This window comes from Electrona antarctica (assembly GCF_951216825.1).
Source record: "Electrona antarctica genome assembly, contig: scaffold_216, whole genome shotgun sequence".
In the NCBI taxonomy this organism is placed as follows: domain Eukaryota; kingdom Metazoa; phylum Chordata; class Actinopteri; order Myctophiformes; family Myctophidae; genus Electrona; species Electrona antarctica.
In genome coordinates, this window is record NW_027637665.1 from 215001 (window position 1) to 239419 (window position 24419).

The window sequence follows — 24419 nt, forward strand, 5'->3', positions numbered from 1 at the left end:
GTGTTGTTCAACTTACTCTAAAGTTGACTTCTGGATTGTCCTTCTGCTGTTTGAAGTGTCTGGAAGAGACAAAAACATGTCAAACAATGTCTTTAAGAGACAGAACATGTCAAACAATGTCTTTAAGAGACAGAACATGTCAAACAATGTCTTTAAGAGACACAACATGTCAAACAATGTCAACAACTTGCTTTAAGACATCAAATTAAACCAAACTAAACATTTCATTTCACTAGTTAGGTGTAGAGAAACCAGCATTATTCTGAGAACACTGGATCAATAACTAATAATATGGTTATGTGTGTGTGTATCATCTCTCATACGGTGGTGTGTGTGTGTGTGTGTGTGTGTGTGTGTCTGTGTGTGTGTGTCTGTGTGTGTGTGTGTGTGTGTGTCTGTGTGTGTGTGTGTGTGTGTGTGTGTGTGTGTGTGTGTGTGTGTGTGTCCTACTCTATCATCATCTCCCGTACGGTGGTGTGTGTGTGTGTGTGTGTGTGTGTGTGTGTGTGTGTGTGTGTGTGTGTGTCTGTGTGTGTGTGGTCCTACTCTATCATCATCTCCCGTACGGTGGTGTGTGTGTGTGTGTGTGTGTGTGTGTGTGTGTGTGTGTCTGTGTGTGTGTGTGTGTGTGTGTCTGTGTGTGTGTGTGTGTGTGTGTGTGTGTGTCCTACTCTATCATCATCTCCCGTACGGTGGTGTGTGTGTGTGTGTGTGTGTGTGTGTGTGTGTGTGTGTGTGTGTCTGTGTGTGTGTGTGTGTGTGTGTCTGTGTGTGTGTGTGTGTGTGTGTGTCCTACTCTATCATCATCTCCCGTACGGTGGTGTGTGTGTGTGTGTGTGTGTGTGTGTGTGTGTGTGTGTGTGTGTGTGTGTGTGTGTGTGTGTGTGTGTGTCCTACTCTATCATCATCTCCCGTACGGTGGTGTGTGTGTGTGTGTGTGTGTGTGTGTGTGTCTGTGTGTGTCTGTGTGTGTGTGTCCTACTCTATCATCATCTCCCGTACGGTGGTCGACACCGTCTCTCGGGACCCGTCGTTCCAGATCAGTTCGGGGTTCTCGTGCGTTCCCTCGAAGATGTGCACGGCCGCCTCGGCGTTGTCGCGCATGGCGTCCATGAACACGCCCGGCAGGAAGCGCACCAACGTCAGACGCACCTGGAGAGGGGGGGGGGGAGGGGGTACACACATGTTTAATTGTGGGTTTTTTCAATAGCTAAAGTATAACATAATGCTTTAAACACCAAAAGGGGGTTCCCGTCCAGAACGGGTTAAATCTTTCCCTGCTAAATACGAACATGTTCGTAGCCACCCGTTTGCACCATACATGACGCGGTTGAGCCCAAAATCAGTTTTCCACATCGGTCCGGTTGCCAGGCAACGCCTCCGCCACCCCCAGCATCTTTACACACCGCCCCTATTATTATTATTGATTCTCCTCACCTTGGGTCCGACCAGTTTGTCCGAGGTCATCTTGGAGAACAGCTCTGCGGTCTGGGAGCGCACCTGAGGGTGGGTGGAGTTACAGAACAGGTCCAACAGGTAGATCAGAGCACCTGGGGAGAGGGGGCGGAGTTACAGAACAGATGGGCGGAGTTGAATAATAACTCATAGGATTCATAGGACGTCTGTGGACGTCTTGGGTGTTTATTTATTGACCAACCTTTAGCCATAGCCTCTTTAATGATCTTAGTATGTATTGACCAACCTTTAGCCTCTTTAATGATCTTAGTATGTATTGACCAACCTTTAGCCATAGCCTCTACAATGATCTTAGCATGTATTGACCAACCTTTAGCCTCTACAATGATCTTAGTATGTATTGACCAACCTTTAGCCATAGCCTCTATAATGATCTTAGCATGTATTGACCAACCTTTAGCCTCTACAATGATCTTAGTATGTATTGACCAACCTTTAGCCTCTACAATGATCTTAGTATGTATTGACCAACCTTTAGCCTCTACAATGATCTTAGTATGTATTGACCAACCTTTAGCCATAGCCTCTACAATGATCTTAGTATGTATTGACCAACCTTTAGCCATAGCCTCTACAATGATCTTAGTACGTATTGACCAACCTTTAGCCATAGCCTCTACAATGATCTTAGTATGTATTGACCAACCTTTAGCCATAGCCTCTATAATGATCTTAGTATGTATTGACCAACCTTTAGCCATAGCCTCTATAATGATCTTAGCATGTATTGACCAACCTTTAGCCTCTACAATGATCTTAGTATGTATTGACCAACCTTTAGCCTCTACAATGATCTTAGTATGTATTGACCAACCTTTAGCCATAGCCTCTATAATGATCTTAGTATGTATTGACCAACCTTTAGCCTCTACAATGATCTTAGTATGTATTGACCAACCTTTAGCCATAGCCTCTATAATGATCTTAGTATGTATTGACCAACCTTTAGCCATAGCCTCTATAATGATCTTAGCATGTATTGACCAACCTTTAGCCTCTACAATGATCTTAGTATGTATTGACCAACCTTTAGCCTCTACAATGATCTTAGTATGTATTGACCAACCTTTAGCCTCTACAATGATCTTAGTATGTATTGACCAACCTTTAGCCATAGCCTCTACAATGATCTTAGTATGTATTGACCAACCTTTAGCCATAGCCTCTACAATGATCTTAGTACGTATTGACCAACCTTTAGCCATAGCCTCTACAATGATCTTAGTATGTATTGACCAACCTTTAGCCATAGCCTCTATAATGATCTTAGTATGTATTGACCAACCTTTAGCCATAGCCTCTATAATGATCTTAGTATGTATTGACCAACCTTTAGCCTCTACAATGATCTTAGTATGTATTGACCAACCTTTAGCCTCTACAATGATCTTAGTATGTATTGACCAACCTTTAGCCATAGCCTCTATAATGATCTTAGTATGTATTGACCAACCTTTAGCCTCTATAATGATCTTAGTATGTATTGACCAACCTTTAGCCTCTACAATGATCTTAGTATGTATTGACCAACCTTTAGCCTCTACAATGATCTTAGTATGTATTGACCAACCTTTAGCCTCTACAATGATCTTAGTATGTATTGACCAACCTTTAGCCTCTATAATGATCTTAGTATGTATTGACCAACCTTTAGCCTCTTTAATGATCTTAGTATGTATTGACCAACCTTTAGCCTCTACAATGATCTTAGCATGTATTGACCAACCTTTAGCCTCTATAATGATCTTAGTATGTATTGACCAACCTTTAGCCATAGCCTCTACAATGATCTTAGCATGTATTGACCAACCTTTAGCCTCTATAATGATCTTAGTATGTATTGACCAACCTTTAGCCTCTACAATGATCTTAGCATGTATTGACCAACCTTTAGCCTCTATAATGATCTTAGTATGTATTGACCAACCTTTAGCCTCTACAATGATCTTAGCATGTATTGACCAACCTTTAGCCTCTATAATGATCTTAGTATGTATTGACCAACCTTTAGCCTCTACAATGATCTTAGTATGTATTGACCAACCTTTAGCCATAGCCTCTACAATGATCTTAGTATGTATTGACCAACCTTTAGCCATAGCCTCTACAATGATCTTAGTATGTATTGACCAACCTTTAGCCTCTACAATGATCTTAGTATGTATTGACCAACCTTTAGCCTCTACAATGATCTTAGTATGTATTGACCAACCTTTAGCCTCTACAATGATCTTAGTATGTATTGACCAACCTTTAGCCATAGCCTCTACAATGATCTTAGTATGTATTGACCAACCTTTAGCCTCTACAATGATCTTAGTATGTATTGACCAACCTTTAGCCTCTATAATGATCTTAGCATGTATTGACCAACCTTTAGCCATAGCCTCTATAATGATCTTAGTATGTATTGACCAACCTTTAGCCTCTACAATGATCTTAGTATGTATTGACCAACCTTTAGCCATAGCCTCTACAATGATCTTAGCATGTATTGACCAACCTTTAGCCTCTATAATGATCTTAGTATGTATTGACCAACCTTTAGCCTCTATAATGATCTTAGTATGTATTGACCAACCTTTAGCCATAGCCTCTACAATGATCTTAGCATGTATTGACCAACCTTTAGCCTCTATAATGATCTTAGTATGTATTGACCAACCTTTAGCCTCTATAATGATCTTAGCATGTATTGACCAACCTTTAGCCATAGCCTCTATAATGATCTTAGTATGTATTGACCAACCTTTAGCCATAGCCTCTATAATGATCTTAGTATGTATTGACAAACCTTTAGCCATAGCCTCTATAATGATCTTAGTATGTATTGACCAACCTTTAGCCATAGCCTCTACAATGATCTTAGTATGTATTGACCAACCTTTAGCCATAGCCTCTACAATGATCTTAGTATGTATTGACCAACCTTTAGCCTCTACAATGATCTTAGCATGTATTGACCAACCTTTAGCCTCTATAATGATCTTAGTATGTATTGACCAACCTTTAGCCATAGCCTCTTTAATGATCTTAGCATGTATTGACCAACCTTTAGCCTCTACAATGATCTTAGTATGTATTGACCAACCTTTAGCCTCTATAATGATCTTAGTATGTATTGACCAACCTTTAGCCATAGCCTCTACAATGATCTTAGTATGTATTGACCAACCTTTAGCCATAGCCTCTATAATGATCTTAGTATGTATTGACCAACCTTTAGCCATAGCCTCTATAATGATCTTAGTATGTATTGACCAACCTTTAGCCTCTATAATGATCTTAGTATGTATTGACCAACCTTTAGCCATAGCCTCTACAATGATCTTAGTATGTATTGACCAACCTTTAGCCTCTATAATGATCTTAGTATGTATTGACCAACCTTTAGCCATAGCCTCTATAATGATCTTAGTATGTATTGACCAACCTTTAGCCTCTATAATGATCTTAGTATGTATTGACCAACCTTTAGCCTCTACAATGATCTTAGTATGTATTGACCAACCTTTAGCCTCTACAATGATCTTAGTATGTATTGACCAACCTTTAGCCTCTACAATGATCTTAGTATGTATTGACCAACCTTTAGCCTCTACAATGATCTTAGTATGTATTGACCAACCTTTAGCCTCTACAATGATCTTAGTATGTATTGACCAACCTTTAGCCTCTACAATGATCTTAGTATGTATTGACCAACCTTTAGCCTCTACAATGATCTTAGTATGTATTGACCAACCTTTAGCCATAGCCTCTACAATGATCTTAGTATGTATTGACCAACCTTTAGCCATAGCCTCTATAATGATCTTAGTATGTATTGACCAACCTTTAGCCATAGCCTCTATAATGATCTTAGTATGTATTGACCAACCTTTAGCCATAGCCTCTACAATGATCTTAGTATGTATTGACCAACCTTTAGCCTCTACAATGATCTTAGTATGTATTGACCAACCTTTAGCCTCTATAATGATCTTAGTATGTATTGACCAACCTTTAGCCTCTACAATGATCTTAGTATGTATTGACCAACCTTTAGCCATAGCCTCTACAATGATCTTAGTATGTATTGACCAACCTTTAGCCTCTATAATGATCTTAGTATGTATTGACCAACCTTTAGCCTCTACAATGATCTTAGTATGTATTGACCAACCTTTAGCCTCTATAATGATCTTAGTATGTATTGACCAACCTTTAGCCATAGCCTCTATAATGATCTTAGTATGTATTGACCAACCTTTAGCCATAGCCTCTACAATGATCTTAGTATGTATTGACCAACCTTTAGCCTCTACAATGATCTTAGTATGTATTGACCAACCTTTAGCCTCTATAATGATCTTAGTATGTATTGACCAACCTTTAGCCTCTACAATGATCTTAGTATGTATTGACCAACCTTTAGCCTCTATAATGATCTTAGTATGTATTGACCAACCTTTAGCCTCTACAATGATCTTAGTATGTATTGACCAACCTTTAGCCTCTATAATGATCTTAGTATGTATTGACCAACCTTTAGCCTCTACAATGATCTTAGTATGTATTGACCAACCTTTAGCCATAGCCTCTACAATGATCTTAGTATGTATTGACCAACCTTTAGCCTCTATAATGATCTTAGTATGTATTGACCAACCTTTAGCCATAGCCTCTATAATGATCTTAGTATGTATTGACCAACCTTTAGCCATAGCCTCTACAATGATCTTAGTATGTATTGACCAACCTTTAGCCATAGCCTCTATAATGATCTTAGTATGTATTGACCAACCTTTAGCCATAGCCTCTATAATGATCTTAGTATGTATTGACCAACCTTTAGCCATAGCCTCTTTAATGATCTTAGCATGTATTGACCAACCTTTAGCCTCTACAATGATCTTAGTATGTATTGACCAACCTTTAGCCTCTATAATGATCTTAGTATGTATTGACCAACCTTTAGCCATAGCCTCTACAATGATCTTAGTATGTATTGACCAACCTTTAGCCTCTATAATGATCTTAGTATGTATTGACCAACCTTTAGCCTCTATAATGATCTTAGTATGTATTGACCAACCTTTAGCCTCTACAATGATCTTAGTATGTATTGACCAACCTTTAGCCTCTATAATGATCTTAGTATGTATTGACCAACCTTTAGCCTCTACAATGATCTTAGTATGTATTGACCAACCTTTAGCCATAGCCTCTATAATGATCTTAGTATGTATTGACCAACCTTTAGCCATAGCCTCTACAATGATCTTAGTATGTATTGACCAACCTTTAGCCTCTATAATGATCTTAGTATGTATTGACCAACCTTTAGCCTCTACAATGATCTTAGTATGTATTGACCAACCTTTAGCCTCTATAATGATCTTAGTATGTATTGACCAACCTTTAGCCATAGCCTCTACAATGATCTTAGTATGTATTGACCAACCTTTAGCCTCTACAATGATCTTAGTATGTATTGACCAACCTTTAGCCTCTATAATGATCTTAGTATGTATTGACCAACCTTTAGCCTCTACAATGATCTTAGTATGTATTGACCAACCTTTAGCCTCTATAATGATCTTAGTATGTATTGACCAACCTTTAGCCTCTATAATGATCTTAGTATGTATTGACCAACCTTTAGCCTCTATAATGATCTTAGTATGTATTGACCAACCTTTAGCCTCTACAATGATCTTAGTATGTATTGACCAACCTTTAGCCTCTATAATGATCTTAGTATGTATTGACCAACCTTTAGCCTCTATAATGATCTTAGTATGTATTGACCAACCTTTAGCCTCTACAATGATCTTAGTATGTATTGACCAACCTTTAGCCTCTATAATGATCTTAGTATGTATTGACCAACCTTTAGCCATAGCCTCTACAATGATCTTAGTATGTATTGACCAACCTTTAGCCATAGCCTCTATAATGATCTTAGTATGTATTGACCAACCTTTAGCCATAGCCTCTATAATGATCTTAGTATGTATTGACCAACCTTTAGCCTCTATAATGATCTTAGTATGTATTGACCAACCTTTAGCCATAGCCTCTATAATGATCTTAGTATGTATTGACCAACCTTTAGCCTCTATAATGATCTTAGTATGTATTGACCAACCTTTAGCCTCTATAATGATCTTAGTATGTATTGACCAACCTTTAGCCTCTATAATGATCTTAGTATGTATTGACCAACCTTTAGCCATAGCCTCTTTAATGATCTTAGTATGTATTGACCAACCTTTAGCCATAGCCTCTTTAATGATCTTAGTATGTATTGACCAACCTTTAGCCATAGCCTCTTTAATGATCTTAGTATGTATTGACCAACCTTTAGCCATAGCCTCTTTAATGATCTTGGTGTTGGAGGTCAAGGCGTAGAGGGTCTCCAGAACCAGTTGTCGACCTGAAAGAGAAAAACAACAAGAACAAAATGACATCAATAATGTGGTCGTGACTGCTCAGAGTGTAGAACTAGAACACATAGAACTCACTAGAAGGCAGAGTGTAGAACTAGAACACATAGAACTCACTAGAAGGCAGAGTGTAGAACTAGAACACATAGAACTCACTAGAAGGCAGAGTGTAGAACTAGAACACATAGAACTCACTAGAAGGCAGAGTGTAGAACTAGAACACATAGAACTCACTAGAAGGCAGAGTGTAGAACTAGAACACATAGAACTCACTAGAAGGCAGAGTGTAGAACTAGAACACATATAACTCACTAGAAGGCAGAGTGTAGAACTAGAACACATAGAACTCACTAGAAGGCAGAGAGTGCAGCAGTAGCAGCAGGTTGGCGAGGACCAGCGACTCTGCGATGTTCGCCACACACTCCTGGTTGCACGTCACCGTGTTGACCACCTGTATGGGGGCGCCATAACACACTGTTTAATAATAAGACATGTCACCGTATTGACCACCTGTAGGGGGCGCCATAACACACTGTTTAATAATAAGACATGTCACCGTATTGACCACCTGTAGGGGGCGCCATAACACTGTTTAATAATAATAACACTGTGTTGACCACCTGTAGGGGGCGCCATAACACACTGTTTAATAATAAGACATGTCACCGTATTGACCACCTGTAGGGGGCGCCATAACACTGTTTAATAATAATAACACTGTGTTGACCACCTGTAGGGGGCGCCATAACACTGTTTAATAATAACACATGTCACCGTATTGACCACCTGTAGGGGGCGCCATAACACTGTTTAATAATAACACATGTCACCGTATTGACCACCTGTAGGGGGCGCCATAACACTGTTTAATAATAATAACACTGTGTTGACCACCTGTAGGGGGCGCCAGAACACACTGTTTAACCCATGTAGACCTGAGGACGATTCTACAACTCACAGTTTTCTGAAAACCCTCATGTTTCTGTCAGTGGTTCTCAAACTATTTCATGTCAAGGACCTCCAAGATTATTATGTATTTGGCCTCCGAAAATATGTTGTTCCAGGCTAGGGCAAAGTGCTACGGGCTAAGACCGAGTCTGAAGAGGTGGGTTTTCAGACTAGATGGAACTGGAAGATTGGGAGTGAGTCTGTAGTTCTGACTGCAATGGGAAGTTCATTCCATAGTTTAGATTGGGAGTGAGTCTGTAGTTCTGACTGCAATGGGAAGTTCATTCCATAGTTTAGATTGGGAGTGAGTCTGTAGTTCTGACTGCAATGGGAAGTTCATTCCATAGTTTAGATTGGGAGTGAGTCTGTAGTTCTGACTGCAATGGGAAGTTCATTCCATAGTTTAGATTGGGAGTGAGTCTGTAGTTCTGACTGCAATGGGAAGTTCATTCCATAGTTTAGATTGGGAGTGAGTCTGTAGTTCTGACTGCAATGGGAAGTTCATTCCATAGTTTAGATTGGGAGTGAGTCTGTAGTTCTGACTGCAATGGGAAGTTCATTCCATAGTTTAGATTGGGAGTGAGTCTGTAGTTCTGACTGCAATGGGAAGTTCATTCCATAGTTTAGATTGGGAGTGAGTCTGTAGTTCTGACTGCAATGGGAAGTTCATTCCATAGTTTAGATTGGGAGTGAGTCTGTAGTTCTGACTGCAATGGGAAGTTCATTCCATAGTTTAGATTGGGAGTGAGTCTGTAGTTCTGACTGCAATGGGAAGTTCATTCCATAGTTTAGATTGGGAGTGAGTCTGTAGTTCTGACTGCAATGGCAAGTTCATTCCATAGTTTAGATTGGGAGTGAGTCTGTAGTTCTGACTGCAATGGGAAGTTCATTCCATAGTTTAGATTGGGAGTGAGTCTGTAGTTCTGACTGCAATGGGAAGTTCATTCCATAGTTTAGATTGGGAGTGAGTCTGTAGTTCTGACTGCAATGGGAAGTTCATTCCATAGTTTAGATTGGGAGTGAGTCTGTAGTTCTGACTGCAATGGGAAGTTCATTCCATAGTTTAGATTGGGAGTGAGTCTGTAGTTCTGACTGCAATGGGAAGTTCATTCCATAGTTTAGATTGGGAGTGACGGTAAGGTTTACAGTAAGGTCTACTGTACCTCCAGAGATAACGGTAAGGTTTACAGTAGTGTTTACTGTACCTCCAAGGCCAGCTGCTGAACTTTCCCAGCTCCGTAGAAACGCAACAACGAGAACAGCAGCTTGAAATGTCCAATACACTCCGTCTCAGAACCTGTAGAAATACAACACAATTAACGGTTACCCTTAAAACTAAGACAATCACTGAAAAACATATTTTTTTAATGACAGATGTAGTCACTACGACCACAACATGTCCCAAAAAACTAGCTAGCCTAGCCACCGACTTTGCTGCGCTCTGGGAGAACAGAGCAGCTGAATTCTTTGTTTTGATTAGGTGTGGAGTGGTGCTCCACACCTAATTGGCTGTTTCAACCAATGTTTCAAACAATCAGATTGCTTCCTCGAAACGACCTGTTGTATAATACACATTAAATACACAATACACGTTACACAGAACCTACAAGAACACAGATTACACTAGAAGCCGATCTACAAGCTCACAACGTGGGGCAAAGCATCGCGTTGTATTTAGCATTTATATTTTGGGTGATTTCAGGCTATTTTACTATGAAGCGTCTTCCATCTTGAATGCTAACGTATTAGCGGTAATGCTACCAAGCTAAAATGAGGTCCATACTAGCTCTAGAAAACGCCCAATGTTCCTGCCGCGCTCACCGGATAAATCAGAAAAGACCTCCGAACATCGCCACGGACGGCTCATTCGTTTCCGAGAAAAAAGGCCTTCAAAGCCACGGCCTAAAACAGAAGCTAACGGCTATTGAGAAAGAAAAGCAGTGTGGGCGGGGCCAGCGTCATTAATTTATAGGACAGGTATACTCGCCATATGGAGACAATGTGTAAATGACGTTCCCTAAAGCCCAAACGACACCAAAGGGTGGAGATGGTTTTAGCGTTAACTCCTTGCAACCGTTTGGACCCAAGGAGTTGCATGGTGACCCTTTGGTTAGGGCTAAACTCTAACTTTAACTAACTCACCAGGGTTGTTCTAGATGACGTTCTCTAACTAACTCACCAGGGTTGTTCTAGATGACGTTCTCTAACTAACTCACCAGGGTTGTTCTAGATGACGTTCTCTAACTAACTCACCAGGGTTGTTCTAGATGACGTTCTCTAACTAACTCACCAGGGTTGTTCTAGATGACGTTCTCTAACTAACTCACCAGGGTTGTTCTAGATGACGTTCTCTAACTAACTCACCAGGGTTGTTCTAGATGACGTTCTCTAACTAACTCACCAGGGTTGTTCTAGATGACGTTCTCTAACTAACTCACCAGGGTTGTTCTAGATGACGTTCTCTAACTAACTCACCAGGGTTGTTCTAGATGACGTTCTCTAACTAACTCACCAGGGTTGTTCTAGATGACGTTCCCTAACTAACTCACCAGGGTTGTTCTAGATGACGTTCTCTAACTAACTCACCAGGGTTGTTCTAGATGACGTTCCCTAACTAACTAACTCTACTCACCAGGGTTGTTCTAGATGACGTTCTCTAACTAACTCACCAGGGTTGTTCTAGATGACGTTCTCTAACTAACTCACCAGGGTTGTTCTAGATGACGTTCTCTAACTAACTCACCAGGGTTGTTCTAGATGACGTTCTCTAACTAACTCACCAGGGTTGTTCTAGATGACGTTCTCTAACTAACTCACCAGGGTTGTTCTAGATGACGTTCTCTAACTAACTCACCAGGGTTGTTCTAGATGACGTTCCCTAACTAACTCACCAGGGTTGTTCTAGATGACGTTCCCTAACTAACTCACCAGGGTTGTTCTAGATGACGTTCCCTAACTAACTCACCAGGGTTGTTCTAGATGACGTTCCCTAACTAACTCACCAGGGTTGTTCTAGATGACGTTCCCTAACTAACTCACCAGGGTTGTTCTAGATGACGTTCCCTAACTAACTCTACTCACCAGGGTTGTTCTAGATGACGTTCCCTAACTAACTCACCAGGGTTGTTCTAGATGACGTTCTCTAACTAACTCACCAGGGTTGTTCTAGATGACGTTCCCTAACTAACTCACCAGGGTTGTTCTAGATGACGTTCCCTAACTAACTCACCAGGGTTGTTCTAGATGACGTTCCCTAACTAACTCTACTCACCAGGGTTGTTCTAGATGACGTTCTCTAACTAACTCACCAGGGTTGTTCTAGATGACGTTCTCTAACTAACTCACCAGGGTTGTTCTAGATGACGTTCTCTAACTAACTCACCAGGGTTGTTCTAGATGACGTTCCCTAACTAACTCACCAGGGTTGTTCTAGATGACGTTCCCTAACTAACTCTACTCACCAGGGTTGTTCTAGATGACGTTCCTCAGCGCCTCCAGGGCCATCTCTACTCACCAGGGTTGTTCTAGATGACGTTCCTCAGCGCCTCCAGGGCCATCTCTACTCACCAGGGTTGTTCTAGATGACGTTCTCTAACTAACTCACCAGGGTTGTTCTAGATGACGTTCTCTAACTAACTCACCAGGGTTGTTCTAGATGACGTTCTCTAACTAACTCACCAGGGTTGTTCTAGATGACGTTCCCTAACTAACTCACCAGGGTTGTTCTAGATGACGTTCCCTAACTAACTCTACTCACCAGGGTTGTTCTAGATGACGTTCCCTAACTAACTCACCAGGGTTGTTCTAGATGACGTTCCTCAGCGCCTCCAGGGCCATCTCTACTCACCAGGGTTGTTCTAGATGACGTTCCTCAGCGCCACCAGGGCCATCTCTACTCACCAGGGTTGTTCTTGATGACGTTCCTCAGCGCCTCCAGGGCCATCTCGGCCCAGCGTAGCCTCTCGGCGTGCTGCTGTGACTCCACCTTGGTGCTCTGGTTCATGGTGAGCAGCGTGTGGAGGTACTGGGCCTGGGAACCCACGTAGTCCAGCAGGCTGGCTGCAAACGCCTTGGGGAACTGGACGCACAGATGAGAACCAACCAATCAGAGTCAAATGCCTTTGGGAACTGGACACAGTGAGTCAATGTAACGCCTTTGGGAACTGAACACAGTGAGTCAATGTAACGCCTTGGGGAACTGAACACAGTGAGTCAATGTAACGCCTTTGGGAACTGAACACAGTGAGTCAATGTAACGACTTGGGGAACTGAACACAGTGAGTCAATGTAACGCCTTGGGGAACTCAACACAGTGAGTCAATGTAACACCTTTGGGAACTGAACACAGTGAGTCAATGTAACGGCTTGGGGAACTGAACACAGTGAGTCAATGTAACGCCTTTGGGAACTGAACACAGTGAGTCAATGTAACGGCTTGGGGAACTGAACACAGTGAGTCAATGTAACGACTTGGGGAACTGAACACAGTGAGTCAATGTAACGACTTGGGGAACTGAACACAGTGAGTCAATGTAACGACTTGGGGAACTGAACACAGTGAGTCAATGTAACGCCTTTGGGAACTGAACACAGTGAGTCAATGTAACGGCTTGGGGAACTGGACACAGTGAGTCAATGTAACGACTTGGGGAACTGAACACAGTGAGTCAATGTAACGACTTGGGGAACTGAACACAGTGAGTCAATGTAACGACTTGGGGAACTGAACACAGTGAGTCAATGTAACACATTTGGGAACTGAACACAGTGAGTCAATGTAACGACTTGGGGAACTGGACACAGTGAGTCAATGTAACACCTTTGGGAACTGAACACAGTGAGTCAATGTAACGGCTTGGGGAACTGGACACAGTGAGTCAATGTAACGACTTGGGGAACTGAACACAGTGAGTCAATGTAACGACTTGGGGAACTGAACACAGTGAGTCAATGTAACACATTTGGGAACTGAACACAGTGAGTCAATGTAACGACTTGGGGAACTGGACACAGTGAGTCAATGTAACACCTTTGGGAACTGAACACAGTGAGTCAATGTAACGGCTTGAGGAACTGAACACAGTGAGTCAATGTAACGACTTGGGGAACTGAACACAGTGAGTCAATGTAACGCCTTTGGGAACTGAACACAGTGAGTCAATGTAACGATTTGGGGAACTGAACGCGAGAATGAGTCAACATCAAGTAGCACAGGGTACGACCAATAACAGTGAAGTAGCAACTGGTCAAAGTGGCCGGTAGTGTTTTAAAACATGATTTGGTCTGATCATAAATCCTATGATGCAACAGGATGTCCTCTCCAGGGGAGGACATCCTGTCCTTCTTTTAACAGGGAGACCCTGTTAGGAGAGGACATCCTGTTGCATCATAGGATTTATGATGGATAATGAATATGCTATATGTTAGACAGTGACGTTTAAATCCGAGTGGAATAGTGGCGAAAAGAGAGTGGCGACACGCTTTGATCTCGCCGCAAAGCGGGTGCCTGTGGGCTTCCAAACATTGGAACTATCCCATTGAGACAAAGTGGGGTGCTATGGGCTATAGTTCCAAACATTGGAACTATCCCATTGAGACAAAGCGGGGTGCTATGGGCTATAGTTCCAAACATTGGAACTATCCCATTGAGACAAAGTGGGGTGCTATGGGCTATAGTTCCAAACATTGGAACTATCCCATTGAGACAAAGCGGGTTGCTATGGGCTATAGTTCCAAACATTGGAACTATCCCATTGAGACAAAGCGGGGTGCAGTGGGCTATAGTTCCAAACATTGGAACTATCCCATTGAGACAAAGTGGGGTGCTATGGGCTATAGTTCCAAACATTGGAACTATCCCATTGAGACAAAGCGGGGTGCTATGGGCTATAGTTCCAAACATTGGAACTATCCCATTGAGACAAAGTGGGGTGCTATGGGCTATAGTTCCAAACATTGGAACTATCCCATTGAGACAAAGCGGGGTGCAGTGGGCTATAGTTCCAAACATTGGAACTATCCCATTGAGACAAAGCGGGGTGCAGTGGGCTATAGTTCCAAACATTGGAACTATCCCATTGAGACAAAGCGGGGTGCTATGGGCTATAGTTCCAAACATTGGAACTATCCCATTGAGACAAAGTGGAGTGCTATGGGCTATAGTTCCAAACATTGGAACTATCCCATTGACACAAAGCGGGGTGCTATGGGCTATAGTTCCAAACATTGGAACTATCCCATTGAGACAAAGCGGGGTGCAGTGGGCTATAGTTCCAAACATTGGAACTATCCCATTGAGACAAAGCGGGGTGCTATGGGCTATAGTTCCAAACATTGGAACTATCCCATTGACACAAAGCGGGGTGCTATGGGCTATAGTTCCAAACATTGGAACTATCCCATTGAGACAAAGTGGAGTGCTATGGGCTATAGTTCCAAACATTGGAACTATCCCATTGACACAAAGCGGGGTGCTATGGGCTATAGTTCCAAACATTGGAACTATCCCATTGAGACAAAGCGGGGTGCAGTGGGCTATAGTTCCAAACATTGGAACTATCCCATTGAGACAAAGCGGGGTGCTATGGGCTATAGTTCCAAACATTGGAACTATCCCATTGAGACAAAGCAGGGTGCCTATGGGCTATAGTTCCAAACATTGGAACTATCCCATTGAGACAAAGCGGGGTGCAGTGGGCTATAGTTCCAAACATTGGAACTATCCCATTGAGACAAAGCGGGGTGCTATGGGCTATAGTTCCAAACATTTGGAACTATCCCATTGAGACAAAGCGGGTGCAGTGGGCTATAGTTCCAAACATTGGAACTATCCCATTGAGACAAAGCGGGGTGCAGTGGGCTATAGTTCCAAACATTGGAACTATCCCATTGAGACAAAGCGGGGTGCAGTGGGCTATAGTTCCAAACATTGGAACTATCCCATTGAGATAGAATGAGCACTTCCACATTCCATTGTTACAATGGGAGTCAACGCTAGTGTTGTCACTCTCTTACTAGATTACTCTGGTTTAAATGTGCTGTGTGTGTCACTGCTTCCGACTAAAGACACAGCTGTGAAATTCATTCCGTTTCATACTCTCATTTTGGACGCCTAAAAGGAGTTCCTTTCTGGTGCATACACCACTGAAAGTGTTTGTGAATGCGTGTGTGTGTGCGTGCGTGCATGACTGCGTGACTGCGTGCCTGCGTGCGTGTGTGCCTGCGTGCGTTGCGTGCGTTGCGTGCGTGTGTGTATAATAACGGAGCATGCCTCCAGACTGACCTCCAGGGGGAAAGATGGCTGCTCGTTGTAAACTCGGACAAAGATCTCTCCCACGATGAGCTCCTTGCCGTGGTCGCTGAACATGAACTCAGACCCAAAGCTCTCGTCGTTCTCGCCCTGAAGGAAACCAGAGGACAGGAAGAAATGAGACGAAAACTAGATGAAGTGCCCCTCAGGGCACAGGTCTCCACCAGGGCAGGTCAGGTTGTGGCCTCCTGGTGGCGCTATGATAGTATAGTAGTATAGTATATAATATATAGCTTGTTGCTCAGTGGAAATGGAAATAAAGAATATTAATGGAAAGGTATTTAAAATATATATTTTCATGAACAGAAATGGAAGCTTCCTTGCTCGGATTTGGGGAGGTGTATTTCCAGACTATATAACATTGTGGAATGTTGCTGATAACTGCACCGTGACGGTCGTCGGTTACCCTCTTAATGTTGCTGATAACTGCACCATGACGGTCGTCGGTTACCCTCTTAATGTTGCTGATAACTGCACCATGACGGTCGTCGGCTACCCTCTTAATGTTGCTGATAACTGCACCATGACGGTCGTCGGTTACCCTCTTAATGTTGCTGATAACTGCACCGTGACGGTCGTCGGTTACCCTCTTAATGTTGCTGATAACTGCACCGTGACGGTCGTCGGTTACCCTCTTAATGTTGCTGATAACTGCACCATGACGGTCGTCGGTTACCCTCTTAATGTTGCTGATAACTGCACCGTGGCGGTCGCCGGTTACCCTCTTAATGTTGCTGATAACTGCACCGTGACGGTCGTCGGTTACCCTCTTAATGTTGCTGATAACTGCACCGTGACGGTCGTCGGTTACCCTCTTAATGTTGCTGATAACTGCACCGTGACGGTCGTCGGTTACCCTCTTAATGTTGCTGATAACTGCACCGTGACGGTTGTTGGTTACCCTCTTAATGTTGCTGATAACTGCACCGTGACGGTCGTCGGTTACCCTCTTAATGTTGCTGATAACTGCACCGTGACGGTCGTCGGTTACCCTCTTAATGTTGCTGATAACTGCACCGTGGCGGTTGTTGGTTACCCTCTTAATGTTGCTGATAACTGCACCGTGACGGTCGTCGGTTACCCTCTTAATGTTGCTGATAACTGCACCGTGACGGTTGTCGGTTACCCTCTTAATGTTGCTGATAACTGCACCGTGACGGTCGTCGGCTACCCTCTTAATGTTGCTGATAACTGCACCGTGACGGTTGTCGGTTACCCTCTTAATGTTGCTGATAACTGCACCGTGGCGGTTGTTGGTTACCCTCTTAATGTTGCTGATAACTGCACCGTGGCGGTTGTTGGTTACCCTCTTAATGTTGCTCTCCTGCTGCCCCTCCAGGAACTCCAGAAGCTCCGCCCTCGTCCCGTTGTTCCAGATCAGGTACGGGTTCTCTGAGTTACTGTTGAGCAGCTTCAACACCTGGACAACAAGACAAAACTACAGCTTCAACACCTGGACAACAAGACACAACTACAGCTTCAACACCTGTACAACAAGACAAAACTACAGTGTCAACACCTGGACAACAAGACAAAACTACAGCTTCAACACCTGGACAACAAGACAAAACTACAGTGTCAACACCTGGACAACAAGACAAAACTACAGCTTCAACACCTGGACAACAAGGCAAAACTACAGCTTCAACACCTGGAAAACAAGACAAAACTACATCTTCAAACCTGGACAACAAGGCAAAACTACAGCTTCAACACCTGGACAACAAGACACAACTACAGCTTCAACACCTGGACAACAAGACAGAACTATAGCTTCAACACCTGGACAACAAGACACAACTAGAGCTTCAACACCTGGACAACAAGGCAAAACTACAGTGTCAACACCTGGACAACAAGACAAAACTACAGTGTCAACACCTGGACAACAAGACAAAACTACAGCTTCAACACCTGGACAACAAGGCAAAACCACAGCTTCAACACCTGGAAAACCAGACAAAACTACAGCTTCAAACCTGGACAACAAGGCAAAACAACAGCTTCAACACCTGGACAACAAGACACAACTACAGCTTCAACACCTGGACAACAAGACAGAACTATAGCTTCAACACCTGGACAACAAGACAGAACTACAGCTTCAACACCTGGACAACAAGACAAAACTACAGTGTCAACACCTGGACAACAAGACAAAACTACAGCTTCAACACCTGGACAACAAGACACAAAAACTACAGCTTCAACAACTGGACAAGACAAAACTACAGCTTCAACACCTGGACAACAAGACAAAACTACAGCTTCAACACCTGGACAACAAGACAAAACTACAGCTTCAACACCTGGACAACAAGGCAAAACTACAGCTTCAAAACCTGGACAACAAGACACAACTACAGCTTCAACACCTGGACAACAAGACAACTAGAGCTTCAACACCTGGACAAAAAGGTAAAACTACAGCGTCAACACCTGGACAACAAGACACAAATACAGCTTCAACACCTGGACAACAAGACAAAACTACAGCGTCACCATCTGGACAGCAAGGCAAAACTACAGCTTCAACACCTGAACAAGACAAAACTACAGCGTCAACACCTGGACAACAAGACACAACTACAGCGTCACCATCTGGACAGCAAGGCAAAACTACAGCTTCAACACCTGAACAAGACAAAACTACAGCGTCAACACCTGGACAACAAGACACAACTACAGCTTCAACACCTGGACAACAAGACACAACAAACTACAGCGTCAACACCTGGACAACAAGACAAAACTACAGCGTCAACACCTGGACAATAAGACACAACTACAGCTTCAACACCTGGACAACAAGACAAAACTACAGCTTCAACACCTGGACAACAAGACACAACTACAGCTTCAACACCTGGACAACAAGACACAACTACAGCTTCAACACCTGGACAACAAGACAACTAGAGCTTCAACACATGGACAAAAAGGTAAAACTACAGCATCAACACCTGGACAACAAGACACAAATACAGCTTAAACACCTGGACAACAAGACAAAACTACAGCGTCACCATCTGGACAGCAAGGCAAAACTACAGCTTCAACACCTGAACAAGACAAAACTACAGCGTCAACACCTGGACAACAAGACACAACTACAGCGTCACCATCTGGACAGCAAGGCAAAACTACAGCTTCAACACCTGAACAAGACAAAACTACAGCGTCAACACCTGGACAACAAGACACAACTACAGCTTCAACACCTGGACAACAAGACACAACAAACTACAGCGTCAACACCTGGACAACAAGACAAAACTACAGCGTCAACACCTGGACAATAAGACACAACTACAGCTTCAACACCTGGACAACAAGACAAAACTACAGCTTCAACACCTGGACAACAAGACACAACTACAGCTTCAACACCTGGACAACAAGACACAGCTACAGCTTCAACACCTGGACAACAAGACACAACTACAGCTTCAACACCTGGACAACAAGACACAGCTACAGCTTCAACACCTGGACAACAAGACACAACTACAGCTTCAACACCTGGACAACAAGACACAGCTACAGCTTCAACACCTGGACAACAAGACACAACTACAGCTTCAACACCTGGACAACAAGACACAGCTACAGCTTCAACACCTGGACAACAAGACACAGCTACAGCTTCAACACCTGGACAACAAGACACAACTACAGCTTCAACACCTGGACACACCTGAACAGGTGTGTCCAGTGTGATGAATAAAGGCTAAACTCCACCCACCTCGGCAGGTGTGATGAATAAAGGATCATTTAGCTCCACCCACCTCGGCAGGTGTGATGAATAAAGGCTAAACTCCACCCACCTCGGCAGGTGTGATGAATAAAAGGTAATTTAGCTCCACCCACCTCGGCAGGTGTGCCCGAGCCCAGCTTCTTGGAGATGTAGGGCGTCAGCATGGCCGCCAGACTCTTGCGGATGGTGGGGTTCTCCGGAGGCACGGCCCCCCCTCCCTCCACGCCGTTGGGGGTCTCGCCCCCCCCCTCGGCACCCTCTGCGGCGGGGGGCGTAGCGGCCTGGGCCAGATGGAAACAATACTTTATCAGGCATTATCACAATACGTTTTTCATGCAGTTTTAAGGGTTATTGTTCAAGTTACTTAACAGTACAATTAACCTCCTACAAGGTGACAGAAACTAAAAGAAAAGTTAGTAATTTAGACGTAAATACTAATAATTTTGGCTAACGAAAACGTTGTTCTACGAAAGCATAAATTAAGGTATAGAACTGCAAATAATGCAATAACGTGCATTCATTCACTGTATCACAATATATACGATATCTGTGAACATCCATATTTACAATTTACAATTTAGGCATTTAGCAGACGCTCTTAATCCAGAGCGACTTACATTTAGCAAGAACAAAAGTATGGGAATACATCACATATATAAAATGCATTTATCAAGAAACATGCGTGAACTAAGAACGTAACTAGAACATATCTATATAATGACACTATACATATTAACTATACATATATACTATACTATGCTATGCATATGTACTATGATGTGCTATGACTACATACAATGCAATTATTGTGCGGTCTACATGACATGCTATAAGTCTGTTTCAAATGCTATCTAAGTCTAAAAAGTGCTATCTAAGGGGGTAGGATAAGTGCTATGGGCCATGATGGAGTCTGAAAAGGTGGGTCTTCAGACTACGGCGGAAGATTGGGAGTGATGCTGCAGTTCTGATTGCAACGGGGAGTGCATTCCACAGTTTTGGGGCCAGAAGGGAGAAGAGTTTGGGACGTGTGGAGCGTTGTCCCGGCGTTTTTAGTGAGGGTACTTCCAGCTTTCCTGCGTTGGCTGATCTGAGTGTGCGGGAGGGTTTGTCACAATATTCTGTGAACATCCATATCATTCATTCACTGTATCACAATATATACGATATCTGTGAACATCCATATCATTCATTCACTATATCACAATATATACAATATCTGTGAACATCCAAGGAATAAAGCAAAATAAAATCTCAAGACTGAAAATGTAATGATCATGTTTTAGGCTAAGTCATTGGATTGTTTTTAATTTTCGTTTTTTCATGTCACGTGAAGTCTGCCTGTGCTATTAACTCATTTTGGATAAAAAACATGAAAAACCTCTCCTCAGGAGAGGAGAAAAACTGAGTCTTGTTTACTCCTCTCCTGAACAGTTAGGCCCTTTTTGAAACTAGCTCCTCGCCACTCGCCCTACACACTTCCACTCGGTTTCCGGTGCCGTCTCTATTATTTATATATCTATGCTCAAACCGAGTGGAAGTGTGTAGGGCGAGTGGCGAGGAGCTAGTTTCAAAAAGGGGGTTAGTCTTGTTTTCTCCTGAACACTTAGTCTTGTTTTCTCCTGAACACTTAGTCTTGTTTTCTCCTCTCCTGAACACTTAGTCTTGTTTTCTCCTCTCCTGAACACTTAGACTTGTTTTCTCCTCTCCTGAACACTTAGTCTTGTTTTCTCCTCTCCTGAACACTTAGTCTTGTTTTCTCCTCTCCTGAACACTTAGTCTTGTTTTCTCCTCTCCTGAACACTTAGTCTTGTTTTCTCCTCTCCTGAACACTTAGTCTTGTTTTCTCCTCTCCTGAACACTTAGTCTAGTTTTCTCCTCTCCTGAACACTTAGTCTTGTTTTCTCCTCTCCTGAACACTTAGTCTTGTTTTCTCCTCTCCTGAACACTTAAGGTCATTACACACTGGCGAATTAGCGACGCGAATTAAAAATTCGACACCGGAGCGAACACCGGAGCGAACAAATAAAGAGCGAAAACGGTCGCATTTTCGCACATTCGCACATTCGCCACTGATGTGGAAGCTTGCATTGACTTCAATTGGTTTTAAAAAAAGGCGAATTATTCGCACGAATAATTCGCGTCGCTAATTCGCCAGTGTGTAATGACCTTTAGTCTTGTTTTCTCCTCTCCTGAACACTTAGTCTTGTTTTCTCCTCTCCTCAACACTTAGTCTTGTTTTCTCCTCTCCTGAACACTTAGTCTTGTTTTCTCCTCTCCTGAACAGTTAGTCTTGTTTTCTCCTCTCCTCAACAGTTAGTCTTGTTTTCTCCTCTCCTCAACAGTTAGTCTTGTTTTCTCCTCTCCTGAACAGTTAGTCTTGTTTTCTCCTCTCCTGAACACTTAGTCTTGTTTTCTCCTCTCCTGAACAGTTAGTCTTGTTTTCTCCTCTCCTGAACAGTTAGTCTTGTTTTCTCCTCTCCTCAACAGTTAGTCTTGTTTTCTCCTCTCCTGAACAGTTAGTCTTGTTTTCTCCTCTCCTGAACACTTAGTCTTGTTTTCTCCTCTCCTCAACAGTTAGTCTTGTTTTCTCCTCTCCTGAACAGCTAGTCTTGCCGCCATGACTGTCTCTGTATCAAAGAGAGTCACGCACCTTCCTACCTACATGACTGCCTGCCTAAATATGTCCCAAACCTTCCTACCTACATGACTGTCTGTCTAGATATGTCCCAAACCTTCCTACCTACATGACTGCCTGACTAAATATGTCCCAAACCTTCCTACCTACATGACTGCCTGCCTAAATATGTCCCAAACCTTCCTACCTACATGACTGCCTGCCTAAATATGTCCCAAACCTTCCTACCTACATGACTGCCTGTCTAAATATGTCCCAAACCTTCCTACCTACATGACTGCCTGACTAAATATGTCCCAAACCTTCCTACCTACATGACTGCCTGTCTAAATATGTCCCAAACCTTCCTACCTACATGACTGCCTGACTAAATATGTCCCAAACCTTCCTACCTACATGACTGCCTGCCTAAATATGTCCGAAACCTTCCTACCTACATGACTGTCTGTCTAGATATGTCCCAAACCTTCCTACCTACATGACTGCCTGTCTAAATATGTCCCAAACCTTCCTACCTACATGACTGCCTGTCTAAATATGTCCCAAACCTTCCTACCTACATGACTGCCTGCCTAAATATGTCCCAAACCTTCCTACCTACATGACTGCCTGTCTAAATATGTCCCAAACCTTCCTACCTACATGACTGCCTGCCTAAATATGTCCCAAACCTTCCTATCTACATGACTGCCTGCCTAAATATGTCCCAAACCTTCCTACCTACATGACTGTCTGTCTAGATATGTCCCAAACCTTCCTATCTACATGACTGCCTGACTAAATATGTCCCAAACCTTCCTACCTACATGACTGTCTGTCTAGATATGTCCCAAACCTTCCTACCTACATGACTGCCTGACTAAATATGTCCCAAACCTTCCTACCTACATGACTGCCTGCCTAAATATGTCCCAAACCTTCCTACCTACATGCCTAAATATGTCCCAAACCTTCCTACCTACATGACTGCCTGCCTAAATATGTCCCAAACCTTCCTACCTACATGACTGCCTGCCTAAATATGTCCCAAACCTTCCTACCTACATGCCTAAATATGTCCCAAACCTTCCTACCTACATGCCTGTCTGTCTAGATATGTCCCAAACCTTCCTACTTACATGACTGCCTGTCTAAATATGTCCCAAACCTTCCTACCTACATGACTGTCTGCCTAAATATGTCCCAAACCTTCCTACCTACATGACTGCCTGCCTAAATATGTCCCAAACCTTCCTACCTACATGCCTGTCTGTCTAGATATGTCCCAAACCTTCCTACTTACATGACTGCCTGCCTAAATATGTCCCAAACCTTCCTACCTACATGACTGCCTGTCTAAATATGTCCCAAACCTTCCTACCTACATGACTGACTGCCTGCCTAAATATGTCCCAAACCTTCCTACCTACATGACTGCCTGTCTAAATATGTCCCAAACCTTCCTACCTACATGACTGCCTGCCTAAATATGTCCCAAACCTTCCTACCTACATGCCTGTCTGTCTAGATATGTCCCAAACCTTCCTACCTACATGACTGCCTGCCTAAATATGTCCCAAACCTTCCTACCTACATGACTGCCTGCCTAAATATGTCCCAAACCTTCCTACCTACATGACTGCCTGCCTAAATATGTCCCAAACCTTCCTACCTACATGCCTGTCTGTCTAGATATGTCCCAAACCTTCCTACCTACATGACTGCCTGCCTAAATATGTCCCAAACCTTCCTACCTACATGCCTGTCTGTCTAGATATGTCCCAAACCTTCCTACCTACATGACTGCCTGCCTAACTAGGTCCCAAACCTTCCTACCTACATGACTGCCTGCCTAAATATGTCCCAAACCTTCCTACCTACATG

The 24419-nt window shown here is 43.0% G+C and overlaps 1 protein-coding gene across 1 annotated transcript in view; it reads right to left on the reverse strand.

The window, feature by feature from the left end:
• LOC306918733 (dnaJ homolog subfamily C member 13-like) overlaps nucleotides 1-20202 on the reverse strand; it is a gene marked incomplete at its 5' end in the record, with an annotated part of 40715 nt that extends 20513 nt beyond the window's left edge. Inside the window, 10 exons of the mRNA XM_079531601.1 lie at nucleotides 17-59; nucleotides 983-1152; nucleotides 1438-1550; nucleotides 7823-7897; nucleotides 8259-8358; nucleotides 10061-10152; nucleotides 12756-12933; nucleotides 16138-16254; nucleotides 17471-17584; nucleotides 20035-20202. Of these exons, the coding sequence (XP_079387727.1) occupies nucleotides 17-59; nucleotides 983-1152; nucleotides 1438-1550; nucleotides 7823-7897; nucleotides 8259-8358; nucleotides 10061-10152; nucleotides 12756-12933; nucleotides 16138-16254; nucleotides 17471-17584; nucleotides 20035-20202 (1170 nt within the window). The remainder of the gene's footprint in view (nucleotides 1-16; nucleotides 60-982; nucleotides 1153-1437; nucleotides 1551-7822; nucleotides 7898-8258; nucleotides 8359-10060; nucleotides 10153-12755; nucleotides 12934-16137; nucleotides 16255-17470; nucleotides 17585-20034) is intronic.
• Between the last annotated feature and the right edge of the window lie 4217 nt (nucleotides 20203-24419).